Below are 20,546 nucleotides of genomic sequence, written 5' to 3'. Positions count from 1 at the left end.
AGGCAGGATTTCTCTGTGGTTTTGGAGCCTGTCCTGGAACTAGCTCTTGTAGACCAGGCTGGTCTCGAACTCACAGAGATCTGCCTGCCTATGCCTCCCAGTGCTGGGATTAAAGGCATGAGCCACCACCGCCCGTCTTGGAATGACTCTGTTCTGTGTTACATGTGTGGGCTATTCCCCAAGAGTGCACAGAAGCCCAGTATAAATCAGGCATTTCCCCAGCTTCCTTATTTCTTTGTCTAAGATCCTGGCATTTTCTGGCACAGAATGTGGCTCTTCTTCTAGCCACCATGTACCTGTGTTTGCAAAGTCCAAGTTGTCCTTCTGGTATCCAACTGTAATTCTCCTTGGCCTTCTGAGTAAGATCCTAGCCTAGCCTCTTAAAGCTCATGATGACCTGTGATAGACCACCCTTTGCCTGCTTCCTCACCATCCCCCTGCACCTGAGGCCACAGCCATGGAAGCCATTGAAGGCCTTCAAAGACAGTCATCTCCTTCAACACATGGAGTACCCTTCTTCCTCTTATAGAATAGGTACAACAAGCCTTCCTGATAACCCATGGTCTCCTCTATGTCCCAAATTCCCCATCAGCAACACCTTAGCATCTCAACCTTGTAGCATTGCCTGTCTTCCACTAGACCTGGCCTGGCAGACTTGGAGTGTTGTCCTAATCATCATACATAATGCCAGATGCCGCGTGAGCTCTGCATGGCACTGTGTGATGACCACTGGATCTGACCCTTACTCTGGAAGCACAAGCTAATATGAGGACCAATTAGGAAGTAAGAAATAAGTGATGTACAGTGGGGGACCTGTCTGCATGTTCAGAATGTATAGAGTTGTAAATGCAGAAACATTAATCACCCCCATGAACTAGGCAGTTAGTGTCCTAGCAATCCAGTGAGTGAGATTTTTTTTATATATATTCTCCATTTACAATTTAGGAAACGGGTTTCTGAACCTGCCCCTCCAGGTCTCAAAGCTAGTAACAGTAAAAATCTGAATGAGAGTGTCTGGACTCAGAGTGACTATCATGAAATACCTACAGTGCTATCCTCGAAATACAGGCATTGCAGGCAGAGGATGGCAGAACCCCCCAACAGGTTGTGCTGGGGAAAAGGACCTTCTGTGAAATGGCCGAGCACGCAGTTAAGTGCTCGTAAAACGTAGTTGAACTGTGAAGCCAGTGACCTGCCTACCTCCCGGCTCAGGGGCAGGCACAAAGGGGAAAAGAGAGGGTGACAACCAGCCAAGGAAGTTGGCTTTTTATCCTAGCGGTGAGCAACAGCTTCTAGAACTCAGCCCAGGACAAATGCTTGAAGGTCAGGATTGAGTGGGGGGAAACCCTGACTGGGTAATGATCTCCTTTTCTCTCCCAGTTCTCTCAGCTCATTAAGATCTTCCGTTCTTTGGGTCCTGAGAAGTTTCCACTCGTGGAGCAAACATTTTTCCCCAACCACAAGCCAATGGTGAGTGCCTTTTTAATCTCTGCGTATCTTCGTGATGTGGGATGGCCTTATATGTCTGTCTCCCGAGCTCTGGGCAGCTCACGGCTTGCTCCCTGGTTATCTGGTCTCCACATAGGAGCCTTCATGTCCTGTGCTTGTGGAAATGTCTAGCGTTCCCTGGGGGAAGGTTCAGCTTCTCCAGGGGAGTTTCAGGCAGTAGGGCAACTAACAAAGGTATTTGGCGTTCTGTAAGACACATCAAATGATGTCTTAAGCTGGCATCCTTGGAATCAGAGGTTGAATATAAAGGACAAAAATATTTTTATAGTAAAATGTTACCTTCAGCACAATTTTTCATGGGACCGGTTTCTACTGTAATTTTAATAAAATATGTACTATTTTATTTGAGCTGATTATTAAAGAGCAATGTACTTATATGTTCAATTTCCATTCTTTGAAGTGCACCTGTGTTATCTCTGGGAGTCTACTAGGGCCAACCTGAGAGTTTGTAACTTTACTACTATTTGGAAGGTTTAAGACTAATGCCTACAGTTAGAATTTTGGTAGAAGAGTTTTGAGCTGCTGGAATCAGCCTACATCGTGCCTGCTTATGTGATTGGTGCATGGTCAGCTTACTTGGCCTTGCATGAAATAGAAATCTCAGGGAACAAGAGTAATGTACTCATTGTACTGGGGACTGTGGTCTGATTGTAAAATCTCAGGCTCTGACTGTTGAACTGGACAAGCCTGTTTGAAGACACTGCCAGGTAGGACTGCAGGCTTCAGTGGAAGCAATCTAGTCAATCAGAGGCTCTTGCTAGTTGTCCGTCTACTGTATCTACCCGTCACTCCCAGAATTTAGGATGTCTGAGACTCTCATTGGGGTTGTCTGTCTACTGAATCTACCCATCTGTCATAGAATCCATGATGTCTGAGGAACTTATTGGGGTTGTCTGTCTACTGTATCTACCTATTACTCACAGAATCCATGATGTTTTGGCTCTCATTGGGGTTGTCTCTCTACTGTATGTACCCATCAGTCACAGTATCCAGCGTGTCTGGTTGGTCTGAGTGGTGTAATGGTAAATCTGAATTATTAATTTGATTGGAATGAAAAACACACAGATTACTTTCTCAGTGTCTGTCGGGGGCTTTCCAGAGAGGATTAACTGAGCCAGGAAAGACCAACTTGAAATGTGGAAAGCACCATCTATGAAGATGGGGGTCCAGATGGGATTAAAGGAAATGGAGGAAGGCTGGGGTTTAGATATTCTCTTTTAATTCTGGTCTACCATGATGAAAGCTGCTGGTCCTATCACAACCTCCTGGGCACAGTGAACTAAGAACCAAAGCAAAATAAATCCCCCGCCCCCACAAGATATTTCTCCTGGGTATTTGATCACTACAGTGGCAAGGTATAAATAACACAGAAAATGTATAAACTAACTAAGATATTTCAGGGTTTGACTTTAAAGCATGGTTGGTTGCTAATCACCACCTTGACTAGATTTTAGACAAGAATTTAGTCTCATTGAGAGTGGTAGAGAAGCAGGTTGATAAGGATCTGTGAAAGTCTATGTGTAATGTTGTGCCTGGCATATGGTGGGTGCTTTTCAAACAGGGGCAAAGACCATGACCTGGGAACACTGGCGAGCGAGGGCTCACAGTTAGGTGGCCCTATGTAGTGGAGAGTAGCTCCCCAGTTGTCCTAGGGCCTGAGGAATTCCTGGCATTCCCAACTAGGAGCTTCACTCAGGGTTTCCTTTACACCACCATCATCAACTATGGCTGCCGGCAAGCTTCTACTCTCACTCCGGCCTGGCCGTGGAATTCTCAGAGGCAAACATGAGTTAGGCTGAGACAGATCCCAGCCCTGTTCACCCACAGGTGATTAGATAAAAAAAAAAATCTTCTGAACACTGGATCCTGCCAGTAGGGTGAAGGAGTAAAATTCATGCTAGGTTAGTAGGCAGAAGGGGCTAAGGATACTCTTTTGAAATCTGTTGCCACGAAAGGGGTTTAGTTAAGGTGGCCCGAGCTGTAGACATGGGTGGAAGGGGGTTGTGTGCAGGAGTGTGGAGGAGGACAGGCAGAACCTGCTTGCCAGATCCTTTTCGATACCAATATCACCCACCAGGACAGGACACAAGAAGGCAAGAGAGACAGCAGGTGTGTGATAGAAATAAAACCACTTTACTGTTTAGAATAAAGGACACACTATAAAAAGTGAACATTATGCAACATTACAAGACAATATACATTCACGGAATATAAAATTCATAAATAACATGGAGGAAAACTGTAAACAGTGCTACAAAATTTAGCAACAAATACATTCCTTCTAGACAGGGTTTTCTCTGGTTGGTGTCTCTTCATCATTACTGGGCTTCAGCGCAGCCAACTGGCTAGAGGAAAAGTAGTCATAGAGAATCTAAGGTACCCCTGTCATCAGAGCATGGTCATGTTCTTAGGTCCTCTCCTCCTCAATCTAAATAGCCAACTTAAGTCTGTTGAGACCACCTCTCCTGCCTTTTCCCATTTCATTGTGCTTCTGCCATTAGACTAGATTTTTTTTTTTTTAATTTTTCTCTGATACAAATACTAGAGTGATGTTTTGAACTTTTAAGTAGCTGGGAGCCAACCACCTACTGCCCCTTGGTGTGAGGCAAGGAAGGGTAATGCTTCCTGGATCCACATTTTTCTCCCAGAAAGAGCTATCCCCAAAAGTCATTGTGTGTCTTTTATTGTTTAAGAAGCACAACATGAAACAGGGTTTGTTTGGCAGGGTTAGGACTGGAGAAGGTAGGTACTGGGGTTTCTTTATGCTCCCCACCCTGGCTACAGCAGAGTGCAGTCCTGGGAAGCAAAAGCCTATGTATAAGAAAAGATGCCTGGATGAGACAAAGAGAGCTTGGTGTCACAGTTGCCATGGTCACGGACTTTGCAGAAACCACAGCTTCCTGGGTGAGCAGGAGAAAGGGTCTTGGGAAGTGGGTGGCAGGTGACCCAGGAGTAGCTGATACAGGACAAGGACATCAGTGTGCTTTTGTTTCTGTTTTGTTTTCTTCTTCTCCTTCCCACCCTTGGGATTCTATGGGGGAGGAGGCTGGAGGAGGCTGCTTCTAGTACCTTCTATTTCCTTGAACTCCAGTCTAGCTGAATGCTTGCATCTCAGTATTCTACCCTCCGTTCTACTGTAGAATTTGAATCAGGAAAAGGCATGGGGGTTCCTTTCTTTTTCTTTTTCTCTTTCTTCTCTTAGACACAGTGTACACTGACAGCCTACGCATGGCACATGATTTTAGCAAAATAAAACATTCACGATATGATTGAAATACCAAAGTGTCTCGGCTACATAAATGATTTTAAATTATACAGTAAGTGAACAGGTGAAATAAACAAAGCTATAGCTTATAGAAAGCCCAAAAACCCTCCCTCCGATGACGTGACTTTCCAGAATCCCTCCTTGCCCAGAACTTCTCGCCGGGGCCTCCACAGCCAACTGCGGCCACGGTTCTGCCAGCTGATTAACGGGTTAGCATCAGGTGTCTCACCTTCAGGCCTCACCTTAGGCTTCTCCCTCTAGGAGTTGAGGTTATTACACAGGGATTGAGAATGCCTTAAAGGCCTCTTGGAAGAGACACGCGTGCGCACACGGGAGAGCACTTGAGCTGGGTAGATCGGGAGCTCCATGTTAGGAGGACTCTAAGGTTGAAGCAAAGAACCCCAGACAATAAGTCACCCCTTAACCTCAGCTCCTCTTGCTCCACATCATGGAAAGGGTTGTGCCTTCTGTTCCCTGTGAGCACAGGGGAAATGAAATCAACCAAGAGGAAACTTGACACCCATCGCCTGAACTGCCTTCCTGTGGGGTGGGGTGGGGGGCAGACGCTGGAACGTGTTGGCTTCTCTCTCTCTACTTATAATTGGTAACTACGTCTCCTAATGTGGAATGAACCGAAGATATGGTACTAATAGAGGGTAAATACCCATAATCTGAAAAGAGACAGAGTAACTGTGTTAAATGTCACCACCTCACCACCTCAGACTCTGTAAAATACACATTATCATCTACTACCGGAAATGCATTTTTGACACTAAAACTTAAAATAATCTTATTTAATAGGAAAATTTATATTATAGTTTTATTTTGAAAAACAAAAATACAACACAAAAAGAGGCCTATAGTTTGATGGCAGAGCCTGGCTCCCTCAGTGACCAACCGTGTTCATTCTGAGAGGTGACCACCTCAGGAGGTAATGTTCACCCACTCCTGAGCTGGGGAAGAAGAGTATGCTGTCCCCAGATCCAGGAGAGGAGGCATTCCACCGAAGCAGGACGCTATGCAGCTGTCCATCTCGTGTGGAGACCCCCTAACCTGCTCTCACACTCACCTGCCATCAGATGGCCAGTAAGGCAATTAAGTGAAGGGCACCCAAACACTAAGCAGAAGGAAGAAAGGAGGTGAGAGGTCAGATGACCCCAGTTATAGGGACAAGAGGGTGTTGAGGGTTTTCGGAGTTTCAAAATTTTAATTCAAATGGAAAAAAAAAAGTCAACTTGGAATGTCACAATTTCCCATCAAACAATAAAAAGAAAAGAGATTAAACGATTCGCATATTTAACAGCATTGAATAGAATTCTGTGTCCTATAAAAATTAGCTCATAATCCCCTATGGGTATATGAAAATGTGTATATAAACACGTCCCCCTAGATGAGCTAAACACTACTTTGGAAATAGTATCCTCTACCCAGATCTACTTGACTATATCTGTGGATAGTGTCTGGTGTATGTTTCTTCAGATTATACATTGGCAAGCTTCGAGCCAAACTTCCCCAAGAATTCCCAGGAGGATGTCTCTCATGGGAGGCAGGAAAGAAAAGATGTTCGTCCCAACACTTTGTCTGAATTTTTGTACAGACAGACATGCTCAACTCGGGCAGATGCTTAAGTCTTCATGAACTCAGAAAGCTCTATTACTCTGACATATGCTTGCTCCAGGATTGAAAGATCTAATCAACCCAAGTATCACAGGGCTGGGGAACTGTATGTCACCTCAGACCTGCTCCTGCCATTTGCCCCTTCCCTCCCTCACTCCGACAAGCAGACACGAACAGACAGACCATCTGATCCAGATACACAGTTGTCTATCCTCTGTGGTTAAGGTCTTTGAAATACCTGGTGTCTGTCTGCTTGCTGTCCTTGACTGACTGGGAAACAGTTGGACCTGTGCCAACTTCCTTATCTATACTCTTTGTATACTAGGATGAAGAAGTGTAACTGGATGTGGGTCTAGAGAGGAAGAAAAAGGAGTAGCTATTAAATGCCCAAATGGCATAGAATTTTTCAATTTTTGTTTTCCTAAAAAAATATAGATTATATATCATGAAGAAGAGGAGTATACGTGCTCTTTCTTTCTGACTTGGCACCAGAGATTCCCAGTTAGAAATGGGTGATGTCAAAACCAAAAAAGAAGGGGGAGGGGCAGGGCCAGGAGGGTAGTTCCAAATCAACTCCATAGACAGCAGAGACTTTAAGTGTCCCCAGTGCTAAATTTGCAAGAAAACAGGCACTAATTTCATTGTCATCATCTGGGAAGAGTTAGTGTCCGGGAGGCTCAGTGGGATGGGAAGGAGGTGAGGTGGGACAGGTCTGCGTTCAGGGGTCTGTGGCGTTGCTGATGCTCTTGTCTGGAGGGGCCCATCCTCGGTACCAGCTGCAGTAGCCACCCTTCTGCCGGATGCAGGCGTAGTGTTTAGACTGATAGCCGGGGTAGCCAAAATTGGAGAGCATGTCGGTCCAGAGACACTCATTCTTGGAGGTCACAAAGCAAGGCAGGTAGTAGCAGGACTTGATCTGCAGTGATACACAAGCCATAGTTAGGGTACTGCACCATGGCAGGCCCAGCCTGGATTCAAACTCTGGGGCCCCTGCTCTTTAATGCTGACAGTATAGTTACACTAGCGACTAGCTCACACCCTTGAGCATCTACTGGGTAACAGAAACAGTCCCTCTAAACTTTTGGTGCAGTTCTAACTCTCTTCTATAAATAAAGAGACTCAGCTTGTTCCAGGTCACAAAATGTATGAGTCCCAGACTAGATGTGGGAAGGGGAGACTGCCACTGTTGTAGGAAATGAAGGAATTAGAAAGATGAAAGCAATGCACTTTAGAGTTCAGTAGCCTTGGGTTGGAAGTCAGACTCAGCAAGCTATATAACCCAGGATCACAGAGCAAAGATCTCTGAGCCCTTATTTCTTGCCTGTATAATGAACAATTAAGTAATTAAGAGCACAGGAGATTATTCTGGGGATGAGGAGAGAGAGTGACTCAACTCCCTCCCATGGCTTTGTACTTGGGGAAGGGACTGGACCCAGTTGAAGAGAGGTGCTAAGCAGCAGCTGATGTCAGCAAGCCTCAGCCAGCTTGCCCACCTGGGCAGGGACTCCAGTGAGTCAGCCGTCAGAGTGAACCTACTTAGGACAGCCTGGCAGAATCCTCCAGGGAAAGTTCCTGTACCTATCATAGCCTTGAACATCTGGGAGGGGCTGAGATGCTGAAGAGCCCTCATAACCCAGCAGATGCCAAGTAGGCACCATTCAGTAAGGGAAAACAAACAAAGGCTTTCTTCAGAGCTTCCTTGCCTGCCTTGCCTCAGGGCAGCATTCCTTACCATCCCTGCACCACCCCCAGTAGGCTCTCTGTCCCTACACAGCAGGAACTAAAGCTTCCAGAAGCTGACCCTACAGAACTCACCTTGCAATTGCAACCCAGGTGGTAGCGGTAATTGAGCCCCTTGCGCTGGGACAGTGTGAGCTGGTCCCACCTCTCCACAAAGTTGCACAGCCCTGTGTACATCTTGCCTTCATAGACACGGCCTGAAGTGGGACAGGAGGCAAGGGAATAGGCATTTAGTCAGAGCCCTGGACTGCCAGGGCCAGGCACTGACCCTGGGTTGGTGATACCTTCCCCAACCCCTTCAGACATGAACTCTGGCCTGTTTTCCAAATGATACTGGATCTTAAGATATTGAGCTTTACGCTGACGGTCTCAAAGCCATCAGGTCTCAGATTCCTTAGGGTTTTGCATGTTGCCATTACAATGACAGCCTAGAGAGCGGTCTGTGACATAAGACAAACCAATGGCATAAGACATATTGACTGACAATTGCTTTCTAGTTGTGTTAAAGCCAAGATACCACAAAATCAAGACAAAATCAGGACACAGGCAGGTGCACAATGGAGCCAAGGCTGCCAGCCAGTACTGGGTAAGCAAGATAGACCCTTCACTTCATGAGACACATGACTATGACCCTCAGTATGCCACTGACTCGGGGCTGTGGGGTTGTGGCAGATGCAGAGCAAGGGAAGAGTGCCTTGGTGCTCCCAGTGACTCTTACCTGTCAGCAGGTACTGGTATTTGTTGACCTCTAGCTTAAGGCCACAGAGACTTTCAGAGGCTTCCGTGTGGATGTACTGCACATGGGGCATCTTACTGAAGCCTCGGTACATCTGTGGGCAAAATGGAATATGATCATGAGAAAGGGTCCCAGGCCCAATCAGCATGCTGCTGTGTAGCATATGAGTTTCTGGATCCCCCGCCCAGCCTGTCAGTGGCAGGCTATTAACTCACCACCACAGGGTTCCCTACACACCAGAGAAGGACATCTATTCTTTTCCCTGGGCCAGGTCCATGTCTCATTCAGCTGCCCTACCCTACTCTTCTACCTATTTTTCTCTCAAACTACAATACCCCTTCACAGATCCAAAGCAGCTATTATGAAAAGTTCCATGTGCTCCATGCCAGTTTCAAGGTGATAGCTAGCCCGCCAGCTGGTCTTCACATGACATCTCTGTGACACGCTGACATCATACATAGCAGCATCCTTGCAGCATCCTCACAAGAGCCTGGAGAGTGGGTACCAAAAACTCTACTCTGCTTCCGGGGTGGCACTGAATTCCTTTACGCAAGATGAATCACATATACATGAATGTGAAAAAAAAAACCCAAAACTTCTTAATTAAGTATATTATTATTTCTAGACTAAACCATGTAAAATTCATCTAGGTGGCTGAATCAAGTCACTCTAAACCAGAGGCAAGGCTACACCCCCTTGGAAACATTTGAAACACAAGACAATGGCAGGAGAGTGGACAGAGTAGGGGTGTTGATAATCTTCCTGTGATATGTAGAAGAGCCTTGGGTACAGAGAGATCCAGGCCCAATGTTAGTGACAACACTGAATTTAGGAGATTGCTAGAATATCTAGGCACTAATGCCTAGGACCTGAGAGACAGGAGCCTTGGTACCCACTTTAAAGATGTGGACTCTGAGCCTTGGACAGGCTCACAAGTTTGTCTGTAGTCGTACGGTTGGTAAACAGCAACAAAAAGTCCAGCTAGACAACCCATGGTCTGTGGTCTAAAAGGTCACCTGTTACCACCTCCCCTTTCGGCCCTTGAAGTTAAGGACCCAGGGTTTCCTCACGATGAGCAGTTTCTTTCTTCCATTTCTAACTCCCGTGGGTCCTTCGTCAGCATGTGCTTGGAGTACTTGCTGTGACTCTGACAGAGACTGACTACATTCTGCAATTCTAGAATGAGTCCATCTGTGTCACACAAGTCCTGATCTACTGAGGCCACATGCAATCAACTGTGAGCCAGGGAAGGTGGAGGCGGACACTCAGACCTGGCCTGATCCTTACCTCTCAGGGGGCCTTGAATGCCTGGTTGTCACTGGTCCTCCCCTAAGAGCCTCACAATAGGAAAATATCCCTAGCATGAACTATTAATTATCCAGGTAATTAATACAAGCCAGACAGTATACGCCACTGGTGCCTCACAAATACCCCACTGAGCCTGATGGGCTCTTTTTCAGTCCTCATCTTCTAATTGGCAAAAGGGTAGCAGGGCACAAAGCCATCTGTTGAAGCTACACAGTCCAGAGGCCTCTCCTTGTTTACAGAGTGCACTGTCCTGATGGGTTGGAGTAGAACCCTTCTGCAGTTCAGTTACACCATGGGGGATCAGGGCTGGAGAGTCAGACAAGGTCTATGGCTTGTTAGATGGTGGTTGTATCGACCACTCAGGCTCCACAGGAAACACATTTAAGACTCTTATGTGAATGAAGTACCATCACCATGACCTATAAAAGAACAAGTTTCACTGACTTCTGTGCCAGGTAACTAACTGCTCATAAGGAGTTGGGTTTTGGCAAATATTTCTACTAAGCATTTAGTCGATGACGCTTGACAACACAGAAGGTTCCAGCAAAAGCTAGATAAGATCTTGTACTGTAAGGGTCTCAGGCTTTGGAGGACAATGGCTCCCTGAGGCCTGAAGGTCAGGGGGTCTTGCAGCTGGAGGAAGCCCTGCTGGCGCTCTTTGCTTAGACAAACCGCTGAGGAAAGGACCCAGCACATTCCAGCTGCCCAGCAGATCCGTCCTGCCCCCAGTCAGGACAGGCAAAGCATATGACCAGCACATGTCCCCCTGGGACCAACTGGGACATAATGTCCCCCACGTGTTGTCCCTTGCAGCCTGCCTGAAAGTAAATCAGTGCTGTACAAACAATAGCCCCTGGCAAAACAAACTGCTTTCCCATGGTCCCGATGGGAGATAAGGCCCCCACAAATGACAGAGGCTAGTTCTGGAAACTTCCACATTTGCACCACAGCTCAATCCCGGCTAATCTCTATGTACAGGTTTACAATAAGTTCCCTCCATATTCTTATAGCCTTACCCCCCTCACTCCCACACTGTGGGTCTGTGTGCACTCAAGGTATGTCCAAGAGAAGGCTGTGTGCCTGCTCCCAGAGGTTAGATGTGCTGACTTTCTGTCCTCTGTTCTCTAAGTTCCTCCAGTCCTGCTCCAGGGCTGCCTGGCTTCCGTGTCTGATCCTCTGGGGTAGTCTAATCCACAATACAAAACCTCTAGGGACCAACGCCAGTCTCGCAGGCTTGGCTGTCACTCACTTTCTCTACCAGTCACCTGTTAGATCACACACCAGCAACCCCAACCTGGCCTTTTTTTTTTTTTAAATCTTTTATTTACAGTTCAAAATTTAAATAAGATCTTGGTTCTGATTTGTGATACTTCCTGGTTCATACGTTGTGGAGGAGGCAGAGGTCAGTCCAGCTTGTCTGACTCAAGGGAGAGTGTCACCCAACACAGAAGACTTGGTTCAGTCTTGGTCTAGATTACATTTCCCCACACTGTGAGATTACCACTTGCAGTTTGGGTTTATTGTTAGGGCCAGTGGGAACATTCTCAATTTTCCTCATCACCAGAAGTCCATCAGTGATTTTCCCAAACACTATGTGCTTCCCACCCAGCCAATCACACTTAGAACATGTGATAAAGAACTGGCAACCTGGCCTTTTAAGTCCCCAGAGGGAACTAGACATGAGCAGGTGAGGGAAGCCCCCACAGTAGGCAGAAATGAGCATTCAGTCTGCTTGTAGGTCCCTACTTTGTTATTTCCTTGTCCTCCAAGACCCCCGTGGTAAAGACCCTATAGTTTGTCACTTTCTACTCATACAATCTTAACTGTTACATTACTTCCAAGTGTTACTTGCTAACGTCATGTTAACTGTGACAAGCATGACCTTGTCTCCCCATCTTACAGTCCAGTGCTAAGCACAGAGGAGGCTGAGGAGGATGGCGGTGAATGGGCAGACGCCCATTCCCAACTGGTACCTGCTCTGACAGGAAGGCAGAAGGTATCTCTAGATAAAGAAAGCATTGACCAGTTTGTGGGTCATAACTCAGGGCTGGAAATAGAGTTAGAACTAATGAAAGACTTTAGATAAGACTGAGAAACAAGCTGCCCTCCAAAGAATCTCCTGTTATACCTTCTGCAGGCTGCACATCAAGAGCCACACACGATTAGGAAAGGTCCCCTAGCGCCTCTCTCTCTCTCTCTCTCCTTCTCTCTCTCTCTCGTTATACCTTCTGCAGGCTGCACATCAAGAGCCACACACGATTAGGAAAGGTCCCCTAGCGCCTCAACTTGAAACTCATATATGCCCTTAATTAAATACACGACTCTTGGCACATCACTTCCCATTGAACCTCGTCAGGAATAAGGGAAAAAGCCCTACATTGGATGCCCAGCTGAAGGACAGTGAACAGAGAGTCTGAGCAAGCCAAGCCTGGGAGTGGTGTGCTGGCAGGCTGGTGGGTGAAAGTACAAGTTAGTTTGCCTCTAAACAACTCCCACTTGTGGGTGTGACACAAACCTGGGACATTCTGCCACAGAAAGGCCTCTGGTAACTTGGTCCTCTACACCCTGAAGGCAGGAAGGAAGGCAAGCTAGTTTAGGAATTCCTGCCCCGCAGCTATGTCTCTGCAGCAACCTCAAAGTTTCGGGACAAAGCAGCAGGGCAGGCGGGGAAGGGGCCTCCACTGCAGCCAGAAGCTCTGGCTTCCCTTTCCTCAGTGCCAGAGGTTGCAAAGGAGCTTCCCACCTCCACCCATTCCTGGCCTCCCAGCTGTCTGAAGACATAAGCTGCTCTCATGACCAAGCCCAGGCAGCCAAGGGCATCTGGCCAGGGCTGACTCTGAACATTACATAACCAAGAGCCTGGGAGTGTTTCCACAATTGAAGCCAGAGCAACAGGTTCCACAGAATTAGTGCATCTAGCCACAGGCCTCTGGAGGGAATAAAGAGGCCTAAAGGTCAGCCTCTAGGATAGCTGGGCTCCACCTAGGGGTGAATCACCCCTCAACCCCAAGTCAAGTCCAACCTGGTCCTTAACACTTGTCCTTTCTGTGGATTTTTCTTCAGATCTTTGGGTCTCACCTTCATCTCTTTTATCAGATAGGAAGCATTCTCCAAGATCTGCCTACTGAATGTCAGACCCCAACACACACACACTCCCTAATATCCAAGGGTGCAAAAATTAGCAATGAGTAAAGAGGTATCAGCTCACAAGGACTTCAGCACATCCCATCTTGAAGTTGTCAGTGTATGTCTCTTCTCCCTGTATATAACTACAATCCCAAGGTAGAAACAAGAAGCCTGGTGGGCTCACAGACTGCAAACACAGGAATCTGCATATAGCAAGGTGCTTTTATAAAAGCGCAGGGGCCGAGGAACAGCTGAGTTATTCAAGCTGAAGCCCCAGTCCTCAGTGCCATCTAGGCAAACATAAGAACATGAGTCCAGCAGCTACTGTCAGTTCCTGCTTAGAAAAGACCCGACCCATTAGGATGCTTGAACAATGAGGTGCCAAGCCCAACAGCACACTACCAATCAATGGTAACAGTATGGCCTGGAAAAGCACAAGGCCAAAGTCAGTGGGCTCTTTAGGATTAGAAACAGGGCCAGGACACAGGTTCTCTGTTTTCCTTGGACTACCCTGGCATACTTAGGAACATTCATGGGCTTTGGTGAATGGTCTGATGGTATGAATATGCTTAGCAAATATTCCTAATGGACTGTATATAATACAGGCAGGCAACCAAAGCTGGGAAACAGAGAGGGGGCCCTGTGCTCAGCACTCATTCAGTGTGAAGACTGGAGGAAAGGACACCTATCATGTAACCTTAGTGACAGCGCTGGCTCTGTGGATACAACACAACTCAGCTCACAAAGGTTCTTAGGGACCACGTGGTCCAAGATTATGATCTTGTAGGTCTTAGACAGGCCAAAGAAGGGCAGCAACTGTACTGAGGTCTCACAGTCAACAAGTAACAAAGCTATCTGCCATCTGGTTCCAAGGCTCAGCCGCCCAACAAAGACCTATGAATGAATCTGCCTGTGCTGGCTTTGGAGCAAGCAGCCACCATCTCTTCCTGCTGCCTCAGCAGCTCCCTGGGGCTACACTGAGCCAACACACATTATAGTTCCAACCATTTGGCCTCCCTTGGCCATGACTCTTCTGGCAAACCCCCAAGATATCTCCTGGGGCCAGTGATGATGTCACTCACCTTCATCTGCTTAATGGTGTAGACCAGTGTGCCAAAAGGCCCCTCCTTCACCAGCTTCTTTCCCACCACTTTGGCTCGGATCACTGTAGAGAGAGCAAGACAGAGAGAGAAGGGGGTTAGAAAGGCCTGAGCCACACCTGGAAGGGGAACTCTTCCTGATCCTCTATCTCACCAGGAGTTCTTTATGTCCTGGCCCATCCACAGAGATATGATGAACTCCTGCTCCCTCAGCACCCCAAGTTAGCATTCTGATTGCCCACAGGGCCTACCACTAAGCAAGGAATTGCAACCAAGTCTAGGTCTGAGGGGGCCTACCTAATGAGTGGTTCCCATCCCAGCCCCACTGCTCATGGGTATTGTGACACAAGACAAGTAGGGAACTTTGATTGTAACTTCTCATCCCTAGAACAAGATTTACAATAGTCCAGATCCTCTGAACTGGAGCAATTAGATGAAACAAAGCAGGTGAAACACATCCTTGCCTTTGATGTACCTTTAGATAAATGCTACTAGAATCATCATCCTTGGCATCAAAAATAGAAGGACTGCTACAATAGGCATCCTTGGTGCACACCTACTATACTCAACAGTATTAGTCATTATTTACTTTCTCAACTTTCTCCTACAATCAGAGTATGCCATCTCCAGTTGTGCAGGATCTGGCACTCCTTGGTGAGACTCAATTGGTTAAGAGACAGTCCCTTCTGTTTCTAGTAGACTGTAAAGACAGCCTTTTCTCCTAAGCAGTCTTCAGGGGTTTTTAATGCCAGCCACGCAGAACCATCAATGAGGAAACGAGACCTGCAGAAAGTGGGTCATTCTCAGTGTGGATGTGGGGGAGATCCCTCGATTCTAAGAACTCGTGAAAGGTGGGAGCTACTGCAGGGGGACAGTGCAGCAGCAGAAGCTAGGGCGCTGCAGAATGGAGGCATTTTTACTGATTCTTCAGCTCTAAGATGCTATTGACATTCCAAACTCAAGCTCCTTCAGTCAGACGTAGAGCAAACATGCAACTCATTCCAACCCACTTTTGGAGTAAATATTCAAAAAATGCTTGTTGAATTGAATACTCTTTACACATGTGAAAGGGTCTCTCTCTCTCTCTCTCTCTCTCACACACACACACACACACACACACACACACTTCTGCTGGATTCCTTATTCTCCCCCCACACCCACATTGTAGATATCCCATAATATTTCTGTATTTCTTGCTTACAAACACATTCATGAGGAACGAAGTTCCCATCCCTCTACATCTTCTTGGATCACACTTTTGTGGTTAGATATGAAATCAGAACTTAAATGAATCAATGACCCTTCTAGACCTTTTTACCATCCTAGCAATACAAATCCCACAGCAAAAACAGCTCCAGAGCTGAGGCAGTTCAAGTTAAGAGGGGGTGAGTGGCTCTTTCCAGGTCTGCTGTACAAGCCAGATATTGACAAGGTTCCAGAACAACATCCCTCAAGGCTCTGCCTCCATTTCTCATGTCTCATTTTGCAAGACCATCAGTATCAGGCAGAAGGCCATCTTCCCAGAGGCCCACAGAGACTCATCTACCATAACCTCAGGGGCACGCTGGGGCAGACCAGCTGCTGGGCAGAAGGCAGATCACCTGGACTTGACAATTGATTCTCCTTCTTGAGGAACTGAATTGACTTAATATTCAGCAGCTTCATTTACCCAGATGATAAACCAGGGAGTAAGGTTTTGCCTAAGAGGAAAACGACAAGAGAGATTTCTTTAAATAGCAGCATCTAGCCTTTCCTGGCTTTGCGAAGAGCTCACCTTGATTTAGACATAAAATGTCCTAAGCAAGTTTGCTCTATAAAGCTGGGTACTTCTGGAAGCTTCTGCACAAAAGATCAGCCAAATCTTTTCTTACCCTGAAATGGCCTGAGCTTGGAAGTTTTTCATCTGGGGACAGTTTAGAGAAAACACAGAGTTTTTATTCTCAGAGAGTTACATCAGAGTTCAAATCCTGCTATTGCTATGCAGCCTCACTACAGCTCTTTCCCCTAAAATCTCTCCAGCTTTCTTGATCTAATGCCACTCACATTGATTATAAATGACACACTTATAATTAGTGGAAGAACACCATAAAGACCTGGGCTTGGCAGGCTCCAGTATGGAGTCAAATCTCAGCACGTTTGCCATGTGACCATAGGTAATTTACTAAATCTCTCTGGCCTTAGTTTCCTAATGCATAAATTGGGAGTGATGAAAGCAGTCGTCTGAAAGTTGCCATGAGGACCAAGAACAAGCACCAAGAACAGAATGTGATCCACCCCAAGTACCATGCATCTTTCCTCACTGCCACTAGCATTGAGCCCACCACCAGAACCTCACTTGGTATCTGTCTACCCTAGAGCCCAATCAGTTAAGACCTGTCAACCTTCCATGGCATTAGGGTAGAGGAGAGATTCCTGGCTGCGACAAAGGTAAAGGAAAACTCATTCAGATACCTCAGCCTTGTAAAAATCATGGAGAAGGGTAGGGAAACAGACTTGAGGTAACCCAGAACTAATGTGCATGAGGCCTTCAGGCTGAAGCATCTCTGCCATCAGTCTTGTCACTACAAATAACCCAACAGTGATCTAGTGGCACCTGCCAAGCAAGGTGGTATCTGTGCTCCAGAGAGATGGGGACAGAAGCAGAGATGGCCAGGGTAGAGGCCACACCAATGTTTTCTCTGGAGCTGAACTAAAATTAAACAACATCCTGTACTCCCAAATAGATACACAGCCCTTCCAAGTCAAATTGCTTGCCAGCCCCAAATCTACCTATTTGGCTCGTGAATTATTATAACTTCATTTGCTTTAGTTTGTCCTGTGCAACTTGGATGTGTGTTATTCTGTGCTTTCCTATTTGGCAGTAAGGTCTTCCCTGGAGGCAGTCCACTGGCCAAGGCAGGGACCATGGGGAACAAGAAGGTTGGTGGGTGTCCAAGACTTCAACAGCAACAGAAGACTTAGAGCTGACATTACATCTAGCCTCTCCCTCCACTTTCAAATGGCAGCTTTGAGATGGACCATGCTGGACACAGGTTCTCTTTATTCCTGCCAGAGAGTGGCCACTCACCCAATGTCCTCCAGCAGCTGAGCCAGCCTGAACATGGCCTAGGCTGGTGTCTGGAAGCATGAATGCTTGGTAGGGATGATAGCAAGAAATACAAGCCCAATTTCCTGCTTCCACAGACTGCAGTCTAGCAGGGAGACAAGGTGGAGTTTAGCACCAGAGAACAAATAGCCGAGGGTCATAAGTGCTGCCAGAGACTAGAGGGTGGAGGCCCTGCCTGACTCAACCTCTGATGTTCCCTATGTCGTCTTGAGTTCTCTGCTTCTGAGGACATGGAGATTAAAAGAGATAGGAAGAGGTTAATTAAGGAGTCAATAATATTTCAACACAAAGTTTCTAAGAAACTGACTAGAGGCTTGAGTGTAGAAGGATGATAGAAAGACTTGCCCAGAATGCCCTGGTTCCAATCTACAGACCACAAAAAGGAAAAGAGCAGGCTATAGGTGCTTGGGAACTGGCTCACAGACCCACAAATGTATGTTGAGTCCTCGGATATATCAGGGACCTGAGAAAGAAGTCATGAAAGTGTATCTCTTTTGGGAAGGTTGATCAGTGTTTGCAAAAACCAAGGCAGACAGAGTACAGCTCTTCCAAGCATGTGAGGTTGTTACTTTTCTTCCTCCCCATGGCCCACCCTTTTCCGTTAGCAGTGGGGACCTCAGCAGCACAAACTTTAAACAGTAATAGTTCCAGGGCAAGCACATCCCTGGTGCATCTCTAGGAATCACACGTCTGCTAGAATCAACATCTTCAGAGAAGGACAAGATATCCCAGAGCGACCCATGTCTCTCTCTACAACCTTCCACCCTCCTCTACCAATCCAACCACCATCAATCAAACCAAGACCTTCCTCTCCCTGACCTGAAAGACGGGTTTTCCTACTGATAGTGTGGAAGGATAAGCAGTGGGGCTGCTGGTCTGGCTAATTTGGGGAACAAAGGCCTAAGTTAATGGGGGGTCACCTATCTCAGGCCCCCATCAAAAGCTATACCCCTCCATCTCTTCTCTCCTAGGAGCCGAGTGGCTGGCTCTGGAAATGTGGACCCCAGGATAGACGGGACTCTGTGTAAAGCTGTCCAAGAATGGCAGAGCAGGGAGGGATTCCTTGCTCATCCAGCTGCCCACCCACCCCACCAGTTCCTGCATCTCTTCGCCTCGCACCTGCAAGCGTAGTGAAGAAAGGAACTAGACTATATTGATAGAGACTCCCATTGACGGACTGTGCCCTATGTGCCAAGGGCTGTGTAGACTTCACTGTGTTCCCTCCGGGGTGACTCTGTAGGATGGGAATTACTATGCCTGTTATTGGTACCTACTGAGCCGTTTTTGCCTCTCAGTGTGGAGGAAAATGAAGAGTGGTCCCAAGAAAGAAGACTGCCATTGAATCTTTGCGTAATAGTTCATAACTGTATTCTATTACCATTGTCAACCCTAATGGGACCTGAAAGGGGATGCCTGATGTGTCCCCCACAAACCTTCATCAACTCAATCAACCTTAAGGCTACCCCTCCCATTCTCTCTCTGTCTCTCTGTCCCTCCCTCCTTTCTTCCCTCCCTCCCTCCCCTCTCCCTTATTAATAACAAGAATCTACTAATAATCACCATCAACAGATAATGGTAAATCATTTATTTAGCTTACTGTGCTTTCCAATCACAGGACAATGTGTTTGTATGTATAAAACACTTTGCAACCATGGAGATGAGCAGGTGATTCAGGGGCAGGGAGATGGACAGTTACTTACAGATTTGTAATATTTTTTTGGTTTTTCAGAGGAAAACAGAAGCCTTCCCCTGATGATAGATAGCATCCCCTTGCCCTCATCCTTTTCAAGGTCCTCAGGAACCTGTTGCTCCTTAAGGGACCCTTAATGTATCCATATTTGAGGACAAGACAGCAGGAATGAAGATGAAGGGGACTTAGAAGCCCCTGCATCTTCCTGGTACTCAGTCTTGTGGGTGTCATGACCCAAACTCTAAAAATCTCCCTAAAAAGGCTGAAGTCAGACGCTCAGACCAAGAAGACCGCTAGCAATACAGTCTGAAAGAGCAGGAGGCACAGGCATGTTGATCCAGTCAATGCAGCCACTTCCCATCCTAGCTTATAAATAGTGGGTTATGATTACCAATCTCACAGGTACTTTCTCCCCTCATAGGACCCTGGGTTCTCTTCCCACCTCTTCAAAGCCAGTTTGTCAGAATCACCCATAACATCCAAGAGGCTCAGTCCAACCAACTATGTGCTCTCAATCATGAACTTCCAACTGTGGTTTTCTATTCAGCCTGTGAGTGAATTCCCACCCACCTGGAGCCCCCAAACCCAGGAGTTCCATGGCTCTTAGGCCTCATACTAAGGCACTCACACCTGGGATTCTACTAAGCCATGTGAGGTACCACTTAGTCCAACACAGAGCTCCTGGTAATAGGCCACACCCATAACCAGGCCCTCTGGGGGCCTTCTCCATCTCAGGGAAGGGCAGCCTGGTCTAGTCCTAAGCCCACTACTCCAAACTCACACCCCACAGTCTTTACCCTTGCAGTTGCTAAGGTTGGACACCCAGGCTTCACTCCTGCATATTCCCTTCATCGCCTGTTTGTTACAACCTGGTCATGGGTGCCATCTCTAATGTCTAATGCTTCCCTGCACACCCTTCCTCAAGCCCACACTCACCCCACCGTGCTCTAGCCCTATTGGGCCCTGCCTGACACTTGGCACCCTCAGGTCACGTGCTTGCTGACCTATATTTCCCCAGTAGAGTGTGGGCTCCCAAAGTAAATGCTTTGTTTGATCAGCTGCTCCTCTCTGGTTCAGGAAGACCAAAACATCACAGGCTTCTATCTAATACATTTGGGCTGGATACATGAAGTTAACCAATGTGATTTTCACATACACTACGCCACACGGAAAGAGGATGACTTAAAAATAAACAAGTAGCTCTCTTGTGTAAGCTGCCTAAGACAACCAAGTCTTTCTTAGCTTTTGAGACATCAAAATGGGATAAGGACAATTCTCAGTTGGTAAGTCAGATAAACCTCTGTCTATCCACCATACTGAGGCCTGTGCCTGACCGGGGGTAAAGGAGT

The 20,546-nt window shown here is 46.9% G+C and overlaps 2 protein-coding genes across 4 annotated transcripts in view; one reads left to right on the top strand and one right to left on the bottom strand.

Annotated features, from left to right (window-relative positions):
• Window positions 1-20,546, top strand: part of Syn3 (synapsin III) — a 391,824-nt gene that overhangs the window by 133,371 nt on the left and 237,907 nt on the right. For 2 of the 3 annotated variants that reach the window (XR_003377952.1, XM_026784484.1), the window contains exon 6: window positions 1,381-1,470. Coding sequence is in view for 2 of the 3 variants with exons in the window: in XM_026784484.1 (XP_026640285.1) it covers window positions 1,381-1,470 (90 nt within the window). In the remaining variant the exon portion in view is untranslated. Of the gene's footprint in view, window positions 1-1,380; window positions 1,471-18,478; window positions 19,277-20,546 lie in introns of those variants that run through there. The other variant, XM_026784485.1, reaches the window with a different exon arrangement.
• Timp3 (TIMP metallopeptidase inhibitor 3) overlaps window positions 3,622-20,546 on the bottom strand; it is a 48,462-nt gene continuing 31,537 nt past the window's right edge. Inside the window, exons 2-5 of the mRNA XM_005358263.2 lie at window positions 14,384-14,466; window positions 8,850-8,961; window positions 8,207-8,328; window positions 3,622-7,307 (exon numbers count right to left, since the gene is read on the bottom strand). Of these exons, the coding sequence (XP_005358320.1) occupies window positions 7,110-7,307; window positions 8,207-8,328; window positions 8,850-8,961; window positions 14,384-14,466 (515 nt within the window). The 3' untranslated portion in view covers window positions 3,622-7,109. The remainder of the gene's footprint in view (window positions 7,308-8,206; window positions 8,329-8,849; window positions 8,962-14,383; window positions 14,467-20,546) is intronic.

Source organism: Microtus ochrogaster, chromosome 24 (assembly GCF_000317375.1).
Source record: "Microtus ochrogaster isolate Prairie Vole_2 chromosome 24, MicOch1.0, whole genome shotgun sequence".
Classification (NCBI taxonomy): Eukaryota; Metazoa; Chordata; class Mammalia; order Rodentia; family Cricetidae; genus Microtus; species Microtus ochrogaster.
Note: the sequence above shows the minus strand (reverse complement) of the source record. Positions and strands in the feature narration are given on the sequence as shown.